The sequence below is a fragment of the Engraulis encrasicolus genome, chromosome 6, assembly GCF_034702125.1.
Source record: "Engraulis encrasicolus isolate BLACKSEA-1 chromosome 6, IST_EnEncr_1.0, whole genome shotgun sequence".
In the NCBI taxonomy this organism is placed as follows: Eukaryota; Metazoa; Chordata; class Actinopteri; order Clupeiformes; family Engraulidae; genus Engraulis; species Engraulis encrasicolus.
Window position 1 is genome coordinate 22,285,876 of NC_085862.1, and position 18,597 is coordinate 22,304,472.

General features: G+C 42.8%; 1 protein-coding gene across 1 annotated transcript; it reads left to right on the forward strand.

Annotated features, from left to right (window-relative positions):
• The first annotated feature begins 3,278 nt into the window (after positions 1-3,278).
• Positions 3,279-18,493, forward strand: chaf1a (chromatin assembly factor 1, subunit A (p150)). Its single transcript, XM_063200942.1, has 16 exons — positions 3,279-3,597; positions 5,164-5,208; positions 5,669-6,282; positions 6,671-6,721; positions 7,760-8,004; positions 8,358-8,439; positions 8,610-8,678; positions 10,157-10,374; positions 10,660-10,816; positions 12,178-12,255; positions 12,565-12,663; positions 13,250-13,508; positions 13,934-14,075; positions 14,570-14,885; positions 15,002-15,086; positions 17,644-18,493. The coding sequence occupies exons 1-16, from the start codon at positions 3,531-3,533 to the stop codon at positions 17,775-17,777; spliced, it is 2,661 nt and encodes an 886-aa protein (XP_063057012.1). The 5' UTR covers positions 3,279-3,530; the 3' UTR covers positions 17,778-18,493.
• The last annotated feature ends 104 nt before the right edge of the window (positions 18,494-18,597 follow it).

Here is an 18,597-nt window from a genome sequence, read left to right on the forward strand (position 1 = left end):
GGTTATTCAAGGTCAGGTTAGTCACATAAGTTTGGATGTAAGCAACTGGACAAACAAGCATCATCACCCCAATAATTTCAAATAAGAAGCAAGTGAAGTCAACTTTGCATGAAAGTAGTCAACGAGAGTAGGCCTAGTGCTGGATGCCTCTTTCAGTTGAACGTTTGGAAACAGGCCATACTTTTCTCTGTTCACCCACCCCAAGCTCCCAGTTTGTGATTCTAGTCCAGGTTCTAGTGATAAGCAAGGATTTGCACTGTGTGTTAAGTGCATTGTACGTATTGTACTATTTCACTCTGTTCTTATATATGAAGGCTGTTGTGAACTCAAGAACAATCTGGTCCCTTGGGTGGCCGAGCTGTTGATTCATGTACAGAGAGATTGTGTTGTGTTGTGTCAGACTGGGCATGTTTTTTGTGCGTCTTAGAAGCATTTTCAAGTGGGCGTGACGGAGGTGTTCCCAAACGGTTCGCCCCCCTCGGGGACGCGAACCTGCCACCTCGTCATCTACATCAGTTCGGGAATGGGAGGCACAGTACGGGCCCGCTGAGCTCAAGGGCTGGTCCAATAGCTCAACAGTACCACACTGTATTGAGGCTTCGGGGGGGAGGTTTACTAACCTTCCACGCCACGCTCTGCTAGTTTGCCTCCGTTACACTCTCCTCCCTAAACCTCACTCCCATCCGGGTCACGGCACCACTGTGACAGAGGTGTTCCCGCTCGGTTCGTCCCCCTCGGGGACGCGAACCTGCCACCTCGTCAACTATATCGGTTCGGCAGTGGGAGGTACCGTACGAGACTGCTGAGCTAAAGGGCCAGTCCGATAGCCCAAAATGCTACCGCACTGTATTGAGGCTTCGGGAGGGAGGTTTACTAACGTTCTATGCCACACACTGCTAGTTGGCCTCCGTCACAGATACATATACAAGTATATAAACTGATTAATCTGATTAAATTTCTCTTTTTATTCGTATAACTTGAACAGGTGGATGGATTTGCACCAGACCTTGTGTGCTAACACTCTATGCCATGGGTGCGGGGCCTGTGGGCTGTTTATAGGCCATGATGCCGTCTTATCCACGGCCCGATATAATTTTAATGTTATGCAGTTTCACATGAAATATGACACGTTTTGTAAAGCAACCTTAGAAATTACATTTTCAATACAATTAAGTTATATTTTCAGGAGACCGAATGAAGGTGGGGTCTGTTGTAAAGGTGCCCCCCTTCAATATAGGCCTAAAGTACAGGGGGAAATCCTGGTTTGTGTTCACAGTACGGTCCTTGGAGGACTTTATAAAATTTTAAGTGGCCCCTCAAATGAAAAAAAGTTCCCCATCCCTGCTCTATACGGACATGAACTCATAACATTTTGGAGGGCTGAAATGGTCAAGATGCAGGATGGCTATGTGCTACTAACTCCAGGAGTTTTGGGGATGGAGCGACTGCACAGGCCTAGTTTGGATAAGGTATGAGGGTCACTGAACTGGCTTCTTATAAGGAGGTAAAGCCTCAGTGGTCAACATATCACTTAATTACTATAGTAAAGAGAGCTACTGTAAGTTCTGGTGTAACGGAGGCTAACTAGCACAGAGTTGGCGTAGAACGTTGGTAAACCTCCCTCCGATAGCCTCATACAGTCTCGTGCCGTTGGGCCGAGAGACTAGTCTCTTGGCCCAGCGGTATCGTACTGTGTCTCCCATTGCCGAACCGTTGTAGTTGACGAGGATGCAGGTTCGATCCCCGAGGGGGGTGAACAGGTGCAAGATGACCTCCGTCACAGTGGTGCCGTGACCCGGATGGGAGTGAGGTTTAAGGGGGAGAGTGTAACGGAGGCTAACTAGCACAGAGTTGGCGTAGAACGTTGGTAAACCTCCCTCCGATAGCCTCATACAGTCTCGTGCCGTTGGGCCGAGAGACTAGTCTCTTGGCCCAGCGGTATCGTACTGTGTCTCCCATTGCCGAACCGTTGTAGTTGACGAGGATGCAGGTTCGATCCCCGAGGGGGGTGAACAGGTGCAAGATGACCTCCGTCACACTGGCTGTATTGCCGAGATGAGAGAGGGAAACGGCTCTAGAGGTGAACTCTGTTTAGATGTGAAGTATGCATCCCAATTGCCATTCTTATGCCCAATTGCTAATATTTGGATGTGACACGGAATCTTCATGTATGTAATGCGGCATCCCTCACCTCTCCTCTGTTCGCTGATTGGCCAGTTTGTCAGGTAACATGAATAATTTTGTCCCTGAAGAATCCAGATGTGACGTGGATGGATGTGTGCATTGAGCATCAGCTTGTGGATGGCGAGGCCAGGCTACTGTCTATGTGAAAGTGTATTCTTTTGTTATATATATATATATATATATATATATACTTATTTTTTTAAACCAATTTTCTATTTTTTTGTTTATTTAACCTTTGTAAAAGTGTCTTTGGAGACACAGGACAGAATTGTGCTGAAATCAGCACAGAAAAAATCTTTTATGGATGGCTTTAATGTACATGGCATTTTGGAAAACAGACACCATTTGAATTTTGGGGCAAATATAAGATGAGCCAGGTTTCTATCTCCTCCCATATGCCTTCTGGTCAGTAATCCACAGAGAAAACTTTGGCAGGAAAAAATGCCCAGTACGTCCAGCATATGACCTGCCTTTATGCAAAGTAGACATAAAGTCTCAGTTGTAAAATAGAAAGTAGGCTTACTTACATTGAGCACCAGGGGGCGGCATAACACCAGAGAAAACCACATCTCTGGTGCAGGCACAGAACTGGCATAGGGGCCTACAGGTGCCCTCGAGATGGAGTGCCCCCTCGCTCATCACATCAGTATAACTCAAACTATTGTTCAGACAACACAGCACGGTCATTGGTATGAGGTGTGGAGCTCTACTACAGCGCTTTACAAGTTGTTTTCTGTTGTTCAGAACACAACTAAAAGATGAAAGGACAGGTCCTAGCCCAATGCTTTGTAGTAAAGGCCCATGTGAAAACTCTTCATCCCCCCGACTAGACTAGAATTTGAGTCCCTCAACATATCGGGATGGAGGATTCAAGAATAACTTTTGAATATAAATAACTCATTTCGACCATGTAAGACATGCCGTTAATTTACCAACTTTTCCTACCTAGATTTTCAGTGGCCACCACCATGATCACACAACCTCTGACACAACTGGCTGCAGTTGGCGTTTACGTGGACGACGTAAAGACGTCGACGTACCTGTTAGCCAATAAGCGTCGGGATGTTGAACTGTGGCGGAGTTCCTGACGCACTCCCGCCAATTCCGAGTGATTGCAAACAGGGAGGGAAGTGTGCAGATTTTCAGCGTGTCATGAACATTAATTGCATTTCGTCGTGCAAATACAGCAAACTAATGTTTGCGTCGGTATTTTTGTAGGAAGTATATGACAAGAAGCAGAAAAACTGGAGTAAGAAAGTTTTGACGAGCAGTCCTACGGTTAGCTGCCTTACCTAAGCTTCTCGTTCACATAGCTGGCTACATTCTCCAGCCGAGAATAATTTCGGATGGTTGTGATGCTGGGCGCAGAAGATACTTCTACGGACGGGCCACTGGCTTCCACACCCGACAGAAGTAAGGTCACAATTCACACAACAATGTACAGTGAATTGTCCGTTTGATGTTAAGCTTCATATGCCCAGTGCAACTGTAAAAATGACCCAGGTCTCATTAACCCGACTATCAACAACTTGAAGCCAGAAGTTTGCTAACGTCAATTTGTGGGCTACTGCTAGTTGTTAACACGATTTGAAAACACTCAGCACTTTAGGAGGCTTCTTGTAAGGAGCATTGTTATTGTTTTTTTTTAACACCATAAGGAGTTGGTGAACACTTTTTGTCTTGGTGTCAGGTTTGATAATGGCATTCACTTTAAATCATTGTTCAGATGCCGCATTGATGTACAACCTGAAGTTTGCTAGCTTATCCTGACAGTGGCTTTCTCTGTAGTTATACCATTGACAAAGCATTTGCTAGTTTCAGATAATTTGCTAGCTAGTTAGCCAGCTAGTAAGATATTGTAAAGTTAACTTAGCCGCCAGGGAGCCATCAAGGCAGACGGACTGTCTTTGTACGTTTGAAATTAACTTAGCAACTACGTCTGTGATAAAATGTCAATTTATCTTCTTTGTGTTAAACTGTGTAAAACTAAATTAAGTGACCATGTAGAGGGGATGTTGACGATGGCCAAACCATCCAGGAATTATGTAGTTATATGTGGATACAATTATACCAACTCTGGCAAAAGCAAAATGTCATAGACTTGAAGGTGAGTCTATCAAACTGGAAACCGCGTGAAACAGAATGTACCGGGTTTATTGTAAGCTGTCTCGCTGACAGAACGGAGGCACATTTGGTGGAAGAGCCTAGAACTACGCAACTGGGCTGCAGTCGTCTCCTTATGAGAGCTAAGCTGAGGCAAACAGTGGCCCTGCAACTCGGCCTTTTGTCGCTTTGGCGGGAGGGGTGCTCATGCTGTTACACTTTTCAACCACTATTGCGAATTGACATTTAAACTAAACTGAACATTTACACTATGTGGTGTTCTCGAATTTGCATTTACGTATATCATGATCTGGCTAGATTGTAATATGCGTTGAATGCCTCGCATACAGCAATGAAGCAGCTACCAGGAAACCTCTGGTTCCTGATCAATGACATGTCATCAGTTTTTGGGGCCTCAGATTCTGTGGTTCATATGCACTACCACCTGCGATATGAAACCGATTGTGTGAATATGTATTAAACCTGAATCACCATCTGTTTTCTGGGAGATAATAGGCTATGTCTACAACGTGTAGAGAGGACAGGGTAGTCAGTGTGTGTACCTAACTGATTCTGTTATTCGCGCTATTGTACAGTAGTCAGTTATATGGTGGTATAGGAAGATGCATTGGTGATTCAGAGTACCTGTACTAAACATACAGAATTAAGGCTGCAGAATAGACATGACGTGTGTGTGTGTGTGTGTGTGTGTGTGTGTGTGTGTGTGTGTGTGTGTGAGACCGTTTTTAAACAATTGTTAGCATTTCTGGATGACCGTGGTGCAAGAGAAGCTTGTTTATTTGGTTTCAGAAATGGCATGGAAATTAGATGGCATTCTTAATGCCCTGCATGTAATTAATGTCAAACTTGTTTCAGGTACGGATTGTGTTGACAAAAATCCTCCCAAGAAGCTTGTACAAGGTAAGCTCATCAGTAATGGGTTTACAGACTGTCTTTGTATGTTTCAACTGCAATATTCCCATATGAGATGATGTTGAAGTTTGGTGTAGAAATGGAAAGTACATACAATAGAATCTGATACATACTCTACATAATCAAATATTTTTCCTACAGAACAATTGGCATTGTGTGGTGCTGCGCCACAGAATGGTCTATGTATGGAAAACACGGCATCTGCTTATGTCCGTGATTGTTTGGATTGTACAAACGTGTAATTTTTGTGTCATTGTGTATAAAGTAACTCACAAAGAACAACTGGCTTGTTTTCTTTGGCCTGGAAGTTTTACTTTTTTGTCTTTGTCATGGACAATCACTGACAGTGCACAGTAAGCCAGCGCTCTGTTCTGCTTTTATGATGGAGCTGCACATCTTAGTATTGTGTTAGCAAATCAGTAATTATTTCCTTCTTCTTTGCCTTTAGCTCGTCTACCCTTTAAACGGCTCAATCCCGAACCTAAAGGGACTCGGGAGCCAAAGAGAGCTCGAGTTCCCTCTGCATTGCCCTGCCATGGAAACAGAATTTCTGATGGTGAAAATGAAGCCAATGATGTTTCACCTCCTCAATGCCCTCGTCCAGCCAAAATTAATGGACGTGGGCCTTTAGATGGGTTTATAGTTCAGAAAAGGCTCCCCAGTTTACCCGTGGAAACAATTGACTTGACGGAAGACTTCGATTCAACTCCTACTGTAGCTAAGCAGCAGCAGGAACCAACTGTGCCTGTACCGCCAGCCTCCAAAGGCCCTCGCTCAGATGGGCAGGACAAGTCATGTACAATAAGTTCACGAACTGCTTTATTAGATGTGAAGGAGAACGGCGATGCCCATATAGAAGAAAATGACCCCAAGGAAACTGTAGGAGAAACTGAGAATGTACAGGAGGAGGAGGAGGAGGAGGAGGAGGAGGAGGACTGTCCGGCTGATGCGACGCAAGAGGCTGGATTGCTCTCACCAGCCGTCTCTGTCAGCTCGCTGTCCACACTGGAGAGCTCGCCAGAGGCCACCAAGACCCCAAAGCGCACTCCGTCATCTACCACTGTAAGTAGAGGTCATATTGGTGTAATGACACATTTACTAGTTTAATATATATATTCGTGAAATATCAAATTTGTGAATGTGCAGCATACATTTAGAAACTGAGCGACCTCATCTACCTTGCCTAGTCATGCTACACCGACATCAAATGAAGTCAAGGAATGCAGTGGCAGTGAAATTAATTTGTTGAACATGTGGGTCTCTAGGGCCAGATAGGTTAAATGCTCGGTATGCTGGGACATGTAGTCCTGAATTGTCATAGTCATGTGTTTTCTATGCCAAGTCTGAAGAAGGGGGAACCTCTTGCACAATTAAAACACGCTTGGATACTACATATTGAGTGTGCTTTATTCAGGATGTTGTATCTTTTTTCCCCTTTCTTTTAACATAGGATCCTGATGGTACTACAGAGACAAAACAAATGAAAAGAAGATCTCTTAAGGTACTTTGTCTTCATTTCATCATTTTCATCGGTGGTGCTTTAATGCTTGTGTGGAATCTGTGTTGATGAAGAAATTAAGGCTTATTCCATAGCCTAAACTGGCATTTGTTGGCAAGATGGTTTGAACTTGGAGTATACATCCCATCCCTGGTTATGCTGGAGCTTTAATTCTGATCAGTTACATTTGTTAATGTGGGGAGTGTGTTTTTGTTGATTGATGAATAAAAAAGATTGTTACTGTGTAAATGGTTAAATATGTTGGATAGAAGTTTCAGCACACACAGTATTACTGTATTATTGTACAGAATTGTTTAACTCCCTTTTCCTGGTTTATCAATTCTAAGTACACTGGTGAGAGCATGGTCTTTCATGACTAATTTATAGATGTATACGAAGATATTGGAGCAATAATTTGCAATTATCACCTACAAGCTATGGGGAGAGGTGAGGGAGCGTGCACTATCTATTACAAAAAGTCAAAATACCCCTCACTGAATGTAAAGCCAGGCTCAAACTACACGACTCCCGATTTTGACGTCGGGTTGCGCCGCACACATAGAGAATCGCAACTGTCAATCTTATTCCTGATCGTAACCACCCAAGACAATGCCCGACGTTCTATTTCCAGTGGAAAATATCAAACAGCGTTTGATTTCTACAATTTGCGATTGCCGACTCTTTGAGCTGCCAAAGTTCCATCCTAGAACGTTGCACACAACGATGAGGAAATCTTGCACGACAATCACTTGCGATGGTCCGGTGGGGGGGGTAAAGCTCCACCGATTGTCGTAAGGGGAGGTTTCAGTCGAGAATGGTGCCGATTAGTCGTGTAGTTTGTGCCTGGCTTAACTCTTTCCCTCCATTACTTCGAAATCACATCTGAGTCACTGAACTAATTTAGTTCAAGGGCCTATATTCATATGTTCATTGTTTTTTTAATCCAAGTTGCACTGATTCTTGATATGAGTTGAGTAGGCAACATTGTACATGTTTAGTGACAAGAACTCTTTCTAATGCATCATTGCACTTGTATTCCAGAGTGTAAAAGAACAGGAGGAGAGGCAACAGCAGCGTGCTGAGAAAGAAAAGCAGAGGATGGAGGCCAAGGCTGCCAACGAGAAGAAAAAAATGGAGGCTCGTCGACTGAAGGAAGAGAAGGAGAGGGAGAGGAAAGAAAAGAAGGAACAGGAAGAGAGGGAAAGGCGAGAGAAAAAAGAGAAGGAGGAAAAGGAGAAGGCTGAAAAATTAAAGGCAAAGACAGAAGAGCGCAAGGCCAAGCAAGAGTGAGTAAATCTGCCGGTTACAGAGTCTTTGTGGTCTTAAACTACCGATAACCATTGAGTTGTCTGTCTGCTCTGCACAAGTGAACTCATCAGTGGTTGTCATTTATGATTTCCTGGCCCTACCGTGGCGTGGCCTAACGGTAGGGCACCCGTCTACTATGTGGCTGACCCGGGTTCGAGTCACGGCCCGGGTCCCTTCTCCATCTCTCTCTCCCTACACGCTTCCTGTCACCATCTTCACTGTACGATCATAAATAAAGTCAAAAAGACAAAAAAAGAACGTGTATATATATTATTTTCTGCACACACAAAATAATATGTGGAACACCTCCTCCCCTCCCCTTTTTGTTTAGGGCCAAACAAGAAGAGAAACGCAAGAAGGAAGAGGAAAAACGGATGAAGGAGGAGGAAAAAAAGATGAAAGAGGAGAAAGACGTGAGTAAAGTTGGGATGTTACTAACAGATTCTACTAAAACGTGTTCTATGAAACATTTATGTATTCTACCTGCAAAGTTTAATCTCTCATGGTGTAATCCATAAATGGGTTGAGATTTCACAGTTTTGTTTTGGTCTTCATTGTAAATATTCCTCTTGTTTTCATTCAGCGTATTAAAGCTGAAAAAGCAGTAATCACCCGCTTCCTGCAGAAGCCCAAGGCTCAACTCACCCCAAAGGTAAGAGTTCGCAAACATGTCATGTTTGCTTCACTTCCATCTATTTTAAACAATTGAGGCAAAAGTCTGCACACTTCAATCATTTTTGGGTTTTAAGCATAGATGCCCTGAGGAAGGTCTTTGACCGAAAGCTTGGAAATAGATAAAAACAAAGAAAATTTAAGGCTACGTTTATATGGTGATGATCAAAACCGAAGACTCAAAAGTGGCGTCTCGTCTTCAGTTTTTCGATGCCCCTTACACAAGGACGATTATGAGTGAAAACATCAAAATATTTTGTCAGAAGGCCTTCGTTTGCATGGCAATCTTGCCTTCGGGGCCTGAAGATGCAACAATCTGAGGAAGTATGACATGAAGGTGTATGGGACTTGAGCATTTTTTGCTGATTAGACAGAGACGCAACGCGGTCAATCTTCAAAACTCCCTGCTCTGGAAGGAGTCTTCAGATTTTTGTGTCTTCAAGCCCCGATTGCGGGGTTGCTGTGTAAATGAAAGGCACATCTGGAAAAAATGTTTTGACGTCTTCCTTGTATACACAGCCCCTAAGTGTATAGACATTTTTTGCTTCCATTTTTAAAGGGTATTTTCTGCCAATTTCGACATCCAGTTGTAATGCACAAACTACCCTGGACTTGTCAGTACCTGAGAATATCTTTTTTTTGTTTTGTTTGAGCCTTTTATGAAATCCTGGTCATTTTAATGGGGGCAGAGTTTGTTTACGTATGAAAAAACATCTTCATTTATTCCCAATAACATTCAGAAAGTTATGCAATGTCAGCAAACAACTAGCAAACAGCGATACCTTTTGGGATAATATTTGGAGTTGGCCCATGTTAAGAAGGTTTTTAATGTAAACAAAGTCTGCCCCCATTAGAATAGCTCAGATCTTGGAAAGGGCTGAGCCGAAAAATGCAGCATCACCGGGTACTGACTAGGGATGGCGAAATTTGAAAAAACTCTTAACCGGCTACTGACTCATTAACCGGTGGTTAACCGGTAATCTTAAATTATTCAACGATTGCGTGCCTGATATGCACAGCACAGATTTAAAAAAAATATATTTTTCACTTTAGCCTTTTTTTGCTGCGCAGACAGGACCTGCCATGTCCAGCCACTGTTGCCAGTTGGAAAATGCTGAATTATCGTTCTAAAACCTCAAAATTATTGTTTTTTGGGGTCTTTTTGGGAGGAAATTATTATTATTATTATTACAACCGGTTAACCGGTGGCAGAACATTTTACCCGGTTAAAGTTGATCCGGTCGACTATCGGTTAAACGGTTACCGGTTAACATCCCTAGTACTGTCGAGACAAGGGTAGCATGAGCAATGCAACAGCATATTGAAATTGGCAGAAGTTCCCCTCTAAAATAATGTCGGTCATCTTTTGGTCATGAATGCAGTTTACGTGTACATTTATTTATCCATTTAATTATTTATTTATTTATTCTAAATATCTCTTCCCCCATCCCCCCCCAGACCCTTACATCAGCCTGTGGCAAATTCGCTCCCTTTGAGATTAAGGAGCACATGGTGTTGGCACCACTGTGCCGAGTGCAATGTGAGAACGCTGTATTTGAGGAGCTGGACCAGTACCTCGTCAAGCCAGACAAAAGTGCTAGTTGGCTGAAGGATTTAACGTCCCGAAGACCACGCTTCACTGGTCAAACCAAACTAAAACACCAGGAATCAAGAAGGTAAGCTATGACGGGCAAAAAACAAAACTGGTCACATAACATTTCTTATATTAGTGGTAAAGCAAATACTTAACGTACATGTGGCCGGCCAAAAACGTATACGTACCTCATTAGAGTCGCAGCCATTGATTGATTTTATTTTTCACTTTTAATTTGTAGTGGGAATCTGTGGTTGGAAAGTGCCTTGAGTGCCTGAAGTCGGTGTCTGTATGCGTGTATCTTTGCATTTGCAACTTGCAACCATGGATTGACCGTTTTTGTTTGTTTAATTTTTCATATTTGTAGTGAGAGTCTGGTGGCTGTAAAGTGCCCGAAGACTGGAGCATGTCGGGGTCGAATGAAGCTGCTGCAATTCCATGAGAACTACCGGCCTGCCTACTGGGGCACCTGGAGCAAGAAGAGCTGCAGCATCTCCGCACGCCACCCCCTCCAACAGGACAAGGTACCTAGAAGATGAGCAGAGTGATGAGTATGCTTGCTCTGCAGGGCAGGACATACTTGTGTTCTCTAGCCATTTGTTTTTCTTTTCTTACTCTACAGGGTACATTTTTCCACACCGTACAGCACAACGTGCCTATAAGCAGTTATTTCTGGTTGCAGAGTTCCTGTTTTTGAATTGGATCAGTCCTTGTGACCGTCTTATCCGGCCACCGATATGATTTTAATGTTATGCAGTTTCTTGCCTGTTAACCCATTAGCGCCGGTTGTTGCATTACACATCATTACCCCTGAAGCTGGAATTATACTCTGCCAGTCCATGTATACTTGGATGCTCTTGTCACGTGACCCAAAATGGCACCATATCGCAAACTCAAAAATCATGCCTCGCCGAAAAGTCGCGCACAGGACATTTTTCCTGACTCGGCATGCATCCACCAGCAGCGACCAGGAAGTAGGCAGAAAGAGCAGGAGGAAATGACTAGAGTTGCCTTGCCTAGACAAGAGTAGCCTAGATACAGCTACTGGAGTAACAGAACCCTGTATCATTTTTGAGGATAATACAAGTTGAAGCTATTTTATATTCTTCCTTAAATTTTGTTCAGTGAAGCAATTGTTAACTTTGTTTAGTAAAGCACATTGTGTCTGGCGATCCATTTGTAAAACTGCACCAAGAACAATGCTACCATGCAGCCTTGAAATGATCTGGCTGCAAAAGTCTATGTTTTGTTGTTATAAGGCCTGAGTCATACGTTCAGTATGCCTACAGCATGTTGTGTTTGGCTATCTATTTTTAAAACTAGATCGCTTAAACGAGGCCACTCGACAGAACTTGCCGTTTCTTTCATGAGCAGCGTAGGGCGCACCTTTGAAAATACAAGCCCTGTGAGCCTTTTCTTAGAACAGTGATGACCGCCCGCTGTTCACGAGCAGAACAGCAAATATGCCGTAAATGAGCGGAAGGGTCTATGAAGGGTACAAAAAAATCTATGGAGAGTCTGGCGCCAAAAAGGGTCGATTACAGAAAGAGGATTGACGCCCACCCAATGCAAAGGAGTGTGCTAAAGACGTACCAAACAAGTTCCACCCACATAACATGCAAATGTATAGAATGCAGAACCTAGAACCTGGTAATATAAAAATGCCTCATTTGTTTGCTCTGCAGTTTTGGTTGCAAGTGTTGACAACCAGGTATCTTGCTTATGACATGGAAACCTGTAGTATTTCACAATCTGTGCTAGTGCATAAAAGCTTTGCCCTGTTCTGACTTGACTTGCCTTGTTTCTCAACACATTACCTATTCCAATCAGTGTTTTTTGTGTGTATTTTGCTATTTTTAACATATGTGCACTCATGATTCTGCAGGATCTTGACTATGAAGTTGACAGTGACGAGGAGTGGGAGGAAGAGGAGCCTGGAGAGTCACTCTCTCACAGTGAAGGAGTGAGTACAAACATGTGTTTTCTTTTTTAGGTCATTGATGTTTTAAGAAGCAGACGTAAGGATGACGCAGCTAATGTCACTATGTGCAACGTACAATAAATCCAGCAAAAATAATTAAATCCACACAGTAGTGGCATCAGCTGCGGTTGCACCACCGAACATCTGCTACTAAAATAAGTCGATGGCCATATTATACCTTTCTAGCATGTTAAACAAGTCAGGTGCTTCAGATGGTGTCTGTTGACGACCATTTTAATGAAAAGATGTTGAAGATTGTTGACTATCTTTGTGTTCCTCTTGTTTTTGCAGGATGACGATGGAGAGGAAGGCGATGACGATGGCGATGATGATGGTTTCTTTGTACCACATGGATACCTGTCCGATGGAGAAGGAGCACTTGAGGAGGAGGTTCTTACTTTTTCGATGACCCATTCAGGCTTTCTTCAAGCCACACATTTGTTTTCAGTTGTTTTTTTTCTCTACACTTTGATATTGTACATTTATGCTCAGAAGAAGGACCAGTGCTATTATGATGGCTTCTTATGGGGGGGCTGGGGGGGTCAAGCACTGGTGTCACTTTTACCTATTTTTGCACTTTACTTGGAAACCTGCTGCTACTAAGTATTGTACCCCAAACACAATTCTGTTGCCTTTTTGACAATGACAATACATTCTTGAATCCTTGAATCCTTCTTACATGAAAATACATGAGAAATTACGCCTTTTCTTGAACGTCAAAGGCGGTGTCGTTGTCAGACTACTAATGTGAGCTGGCCGTGTATTCCAAGGCTGTATTCCTCTGATTGACACTGCCACATTTAGCAATGCACTCAATACAATACCAAATTTAGCTGTGCACCATTTCACTTTGTTGTCAGTCCCCTTTTTGTCAGTGCTCTGGTGTTTGCTCGTGAAGATTTCCAGCACAAGTTCCTTCTTTTTAGCCATTTGTTGGGTCCATCATTTGTTCCATTTTGTTGGTGCACCTGTGCAGGAAGGAGGAGACCCGGCCAAGCAGAAACTGCGTCAGAAGCTGAAGGCCCGCGAGTGGGACGAGCTGCTGTCCAAGAAGAGGGTGAAGGTGCTGGAAGCCGTCATCAGTGGCTGTCTATGGGTAGACGAAGGGCAGACAGACTTGTCTCAGACGCAGAAGGACACGCTGCACTCCCATGCCATTGCTCTGCTGGGGCCCCTGCCCAAGGATGAGCCTTGCTCGCCTGAGAACTCGCCTGGAGAGACACGGCGGGATGAATGTGAGTTGTTCTTGTCAGGTCTGCAAGTAATCGGAACTGATCAATTATAGTCACTTGCCCTATAAAAGGGTTAAGGGGTGGCCTATAACAAATGCCCTTGCCATGCCTCTCTACAAGGGTGTACACCCAAGTGGGTTATATCAAATTAATTAGGAGAAATCAGGCTTTCAGTCAGATAGTGACATCTTGACATTTGACCAATCAGCAGTGGCCTGGAGCCTGTCAAACTTTTTTTTCACTCTGGAGCTGAAATTTGTGTGCCTTGTTTATAACTTTGCTTGAACTTTGTCCATATTTATTGTGTACATTAAGTAAAATGTGTGTTTTCCACAAGATTGTGGCGGGGAAGGGGAACATTGGTAAAAACTAATGTATTTGATTTTTTTTATTATTGTAAATAAATTGTCTTCTGTTGTGTGCTACAGTGCTACCCCAGCTCCTGCCCTTGCTCCATGGCAATGTGAACAGCAGCAAGGTCATCATCACAGAGTTCCAGGAGTTCTGTCGTCAGCAGGCAACATCCCTCGTCAACAGCCCCCATAGTCCTGGAGATGGCGTACCCACAAGGTGACCACATTTTTTTCCTTTTCATTTCATTTGTCATTACTAAGATTGACCATAGATGAAAATATGGTTCTTTTGCTGTTTCTGTCCTTGATCACCTCTTTGAAAATACTGACCAAACTAGCACCATAGAGTCTAGTGTTTCTGAAAATGTGCACCTCCTTTTCTGTGTCAACTAGCCCCATTTCATGTCCATCACTAATTTGTAAAGGGTTTGTGGGTCTGAAGTGCCTGACATTATCAATATGCAGCATTGCCTTGACTTAAGAATCCTCTTTCTTTGGTTCAATATGGTGGGGTGACCACACCTCCTGAATGCCAACCTAAAATACCTGAAATACCCCTCCTTAGTAGCTTCTGTAGTACCCATGTTACTAGTTTTTAGGATATGTTTGTGCACTTCCTTGCTCTTACAACAGATTGCAAACTATATATCAAGTGTCACAAAGTTGAAAAGTATTTCTGAAGCCATTTGTCTTGTCCATCCATTCACGCAGGGTGGGTTTGAAGCGCCTGATAAAGGAGAATGCGGTGTACGAGAAGAGATCGTGTTTAAAACGCCTCTGCTGGTACGTCCATTCCGAGGTCCTGGTGCGCTTCGGTCTGGAGTCCTTGCCCGTCCCTTGCAAGTGGAACTACCTCACGCCTGGAATCCAGCAGTGTCGCGATGACCCTCAGACACCACAGGCCAACTCACAGGGCGGCTCTCCAACCACCCCACAGAGCGCCGTCACTCTCTCTGCCAAGAGGAAGAGTGCGGGAGGAAGTATGCCCATCACAAAGTTCATGAAGAAGTGTGTAGACCAGGAACAAGTAAGGACTTTTTTTCATAATCTCTCCTTTCTTTCGTTTGCTGGAAAAAAATAAGAATTCTCTACAGACATGAAGATAAAACTTCATAAATGTTTCATTGATGTTTACCCTCTCAGGCAGAGAACACTGAGGCAGATGGCTTTCAAGCTGACACGGAGGAGGACGAGGAAGATGATTGTGTCTGCATAAGTACTGAATCTGGTAAGTTTCACCAGAATTGACAATAAGTCTTTACACGCTGTGAACACCCTTGAAGAAGCTCGGGAAAAAAGTCTTGAGTTCGCCGGCGGTATGACAACTTACCATTCCGTTTCCAATTCCACTGATGGTCTGATTCCCAACGTGTGCACAATGTTGAAAAAGGTCACGTAACAGATGGACATAAAAAGCTTAAGCGGGAATAAAAAAGCATTTATGGTGAAGTGACTGGGACAATGGCTCTGACCTTTCGTACAGACACTTACTTTGTTCTTGCCATCTTCTCCATGTCTCCATTTGAATAGTAAGTTAAATCTGTTTTCAAGCTTGAGATTTTTAAAGCAGGTTAAACCTTCAGGATGCTGAACCCTAATGGCCTTATATGAATATTCTCAGCATACTGATTTACGGCCAATATCTCTATGTGCATGCCGTCGTCATGTAACCCAAAATGGCACCATGCCCCCTGTCGCCAGCTCGAAAATTGTGTCGCGGCACTAAGGCGCGCACCGAACATTTTTCTGACTGCACGACACGTGCATCCACCAACGGCGGCCAGGAAGTAGGCAGAAAGAGCAGGAGTAGCCTAGAGAACCGTAGGCTGAGATACAGCTACTGGAAGGAACCATGCATCATTTTGAGGACAATAGGCCTATAATGTCTTGAAGCTATTTTATCTTCTTTAAATTTTGTCCAGTAATTATTAACTTTGTTCTGTAAAGCACGTTGTGTTTGGTGGTCTATTTGTAAAACTGCACAGCCAGAATAATGCTCTCACATGACCTTGGAAGGATCTGGGGATCTAGACTACAACAAATGGGTATGTTTTAGAAGTCATATTAAGTTCAGTAGGCCTAAAGCACATTGTGTTTGGCGATCTATTGTTTTAAATTCCGGTAGCTTAGAACAATGAGCTCACGACAAAGGACACGTCTGTTTACCACTACGTCTTGCTTGCTACAGAGTGTTGACGTTTCTTGAAGATCTATTCCTGTTTCATGTTATGATACTATAATTTGGTGTTGGTGGTAAATAATTAGGTTAAGAGCCTACTGAAAAGAAAACTCTCATGTCCTCAGAAGCCAGACAAAATATGCAGTTTCTCCCGAGAAAAGATGCTGTTTTTCTCATGAACAGCAGAGGGGATACTTTGGGAAAATACAAGTCCTGTGAGCCTTTTCTCACAACAGTGACACCCGTTGGTCAGGACCAGAACTGCAAATGTGGCGCTTAAAAATCAGTCCGTTCAACATGATCATGCACTAGATTTACTAAATGGCTAGTGGGTTCACACAAGAAATGTCACTTAAATGTTAAACAGGCTAGCTTTATTGTTGGCTCTTTGTATCAACTGGGTAAAACAGTTAATGTAATTTAAATGTGCTACATGCCATAATTGTACATTAAAACATTCCAAAATGAAGCACAGTATAAAGGGAAAACACATTAAATAACAGAACTTTTTAGACAGCAGGTTGCTAGCCGTGAGTGCACAGTCAAGACATTAGATCGAAAGTCTAAAGGGGCTGATGGAGAAATCTTAAACATACAGTAGCAGGTCTTGACCTGTATTACATAAACTCTCTCTTGTTAGTTTTTGCCACCATCAGTCTAAAATAAGTGTTTTCTGTGTGGTGGTGGTCGTTCAGGTTTATTAGATTTCAATTGAAAAGTAGCTAAAGAGATTCACGAGAAACAGTTGAGGAAAAACTCAAGAGAGCTTCACGGTTGTTTCCCTGAAAATCCAGTCTGAAATGCATAACCAGACTACAACATGGAAACTAGACGGAGTGTCTTACCTAGAGGACATAACCAGGCCAGATTCATGACTCGGCTACGATTATATCCCATAGTTCAAGGCTAGACCAACCGACCAGGCAAAAGAAGTAATAATTATTTTGTCTCTGGCTTCCATTACATTACAAGCCTAGTAATCTAGTCATGTTTCCCGCCCAAATGGTGGAAGTGGTTGAGAGACTTCATTCTCCTACCAACAACTCATTTGAGCATTGTCTGATTTAAGGTGATGAAATTACCTCAAAGGTTATCTAGTCCTCATTATAACCTTTGCTTGACCATCCAACCCTATGTATAACAACAACATCTATTCAGTTAAACTGTTTACCCTTGACTCTCATTAGTCACATTTTATTTATAAGAGAATGACCTGAAATGGCCATGAAATTAAGCTACATATTAACACCATCCACCTCATATTCAACATTATGTTCATCATCATGTTAACAATTTTCCAGGATGTATTGTGGTGATTGATGTGTGTGACTATGTATTGGTGACATATGAAAGAGGGCCATCGATCAACGTCCATGATCAATGACTTACTTTGACAACTGTTATATTAGATTATTACATGTATTAACACAGGTACACAAAATGCAGTGCAATCAAGATGTGTGAACAAACAGCAGTCAGAGCATTTCCCCCCTCTTCTTTCAGATGTAGTTTATCAAGAATGTAGGGTGATCATGTTTTTGGCGGATGATGGGGTTTTGACTGTTGGATTTCACCAAAATTCTCACTCCTATACTCTTATTTACAGGTTTGTCAACAAAGACCATCAGCTCGAGCTCACTTCAGCAAGAGCCTGAGGAGCCCATGGAGGTGGCTGCCCCCACTGCTGCTCCGATGGCTTCCCCAAGCACTACACATGAGAAGCCAATCACCGGTGTGTGATTACAAAAAACAAAACATGTTCTGGTCTCTGTAGAGAAATGACATGTTGGACCGATCATGGTATAAATGACAAAACTGTTCATGGTGAAAACATGTTTAGACGGGTAGCAAGGCTGAAGCTTGTTACAGTGTTCATGTTAGCTGACAGGTTTTCGATGTTTTGAAGACAACTCTGCAGCTCATCCTAATGTCACCAAAATACCCTATATTGCCCCTTTCAGAATGGTTGTATTTTTTGTCTTTAAATAATAAAAACATAGACATGTTTTATGCATGGCTGTGTGTGTAATTAAACAAGTACTATACTCGGAGGTTAAACTGAGTGACACTTTCTGTAATCTTTTCCCCTTCATATTATCACTTTGCCTGGCCTATGGTTTTTTTGGGGGGTGGGTGGGGGGGGTCTAATGTTTATTTTAACAGGCCAGTGATTTGCTTATTTGAACAATGCACAATATAACTATCAGTATAGGTGGGCTGTAGCAATGCTGTCCAGCAACAACAGTATATCTTGTATTTAAAGAGCGGCGTTTGTCATCACTGACACCTTGCTGTTTGGGGAAAAGAGCATTATTTAAAAGCAAGGGTTATACAAGGTTGATAATCTGCAGTTGGGTTGATCTAACTCGTACCTAAAATTGCAATTTCAAACTTGTTCTGTGTGCTTAAATTTGTGTGTCCTGAAAATTTCTACATTAAACAATTTTTTGTGTCTATGCAAGTCTGCTTTCTCTTAATCTTCTGCTGCAAAGAGTCTGCTCTGTCAGTCAAGACTTGTGGTTTCATCATTTTGTGGAAGTTTGTGAATTTATTTTGATTT

Excerpts from the sequence above, each read along its gene's own strand:
- chaf1a (XM_063200942.1), top strand. The coding sequence starts at position 3,531 with ATGGTTGTGATGCTGGGCGCAGAAGATACTTCTACGGACGGGCCACTG. Across the intron at positions 10,817-12,177 it reads ACCCCCTCCAACAGGACAAG|GATCTTGACTATGAAGTTGA; the intron begins GTACCTAGAAGA and ends ATGATTCTGCAG. Across the intron at positions 12,256-12,564 it reads CACTCTCTCACAGTGAAGGA|GATGACGATGGAGAGGAAGG; the intron begins GTGAGTACAAAC and ends TTGTTTTTGCAG.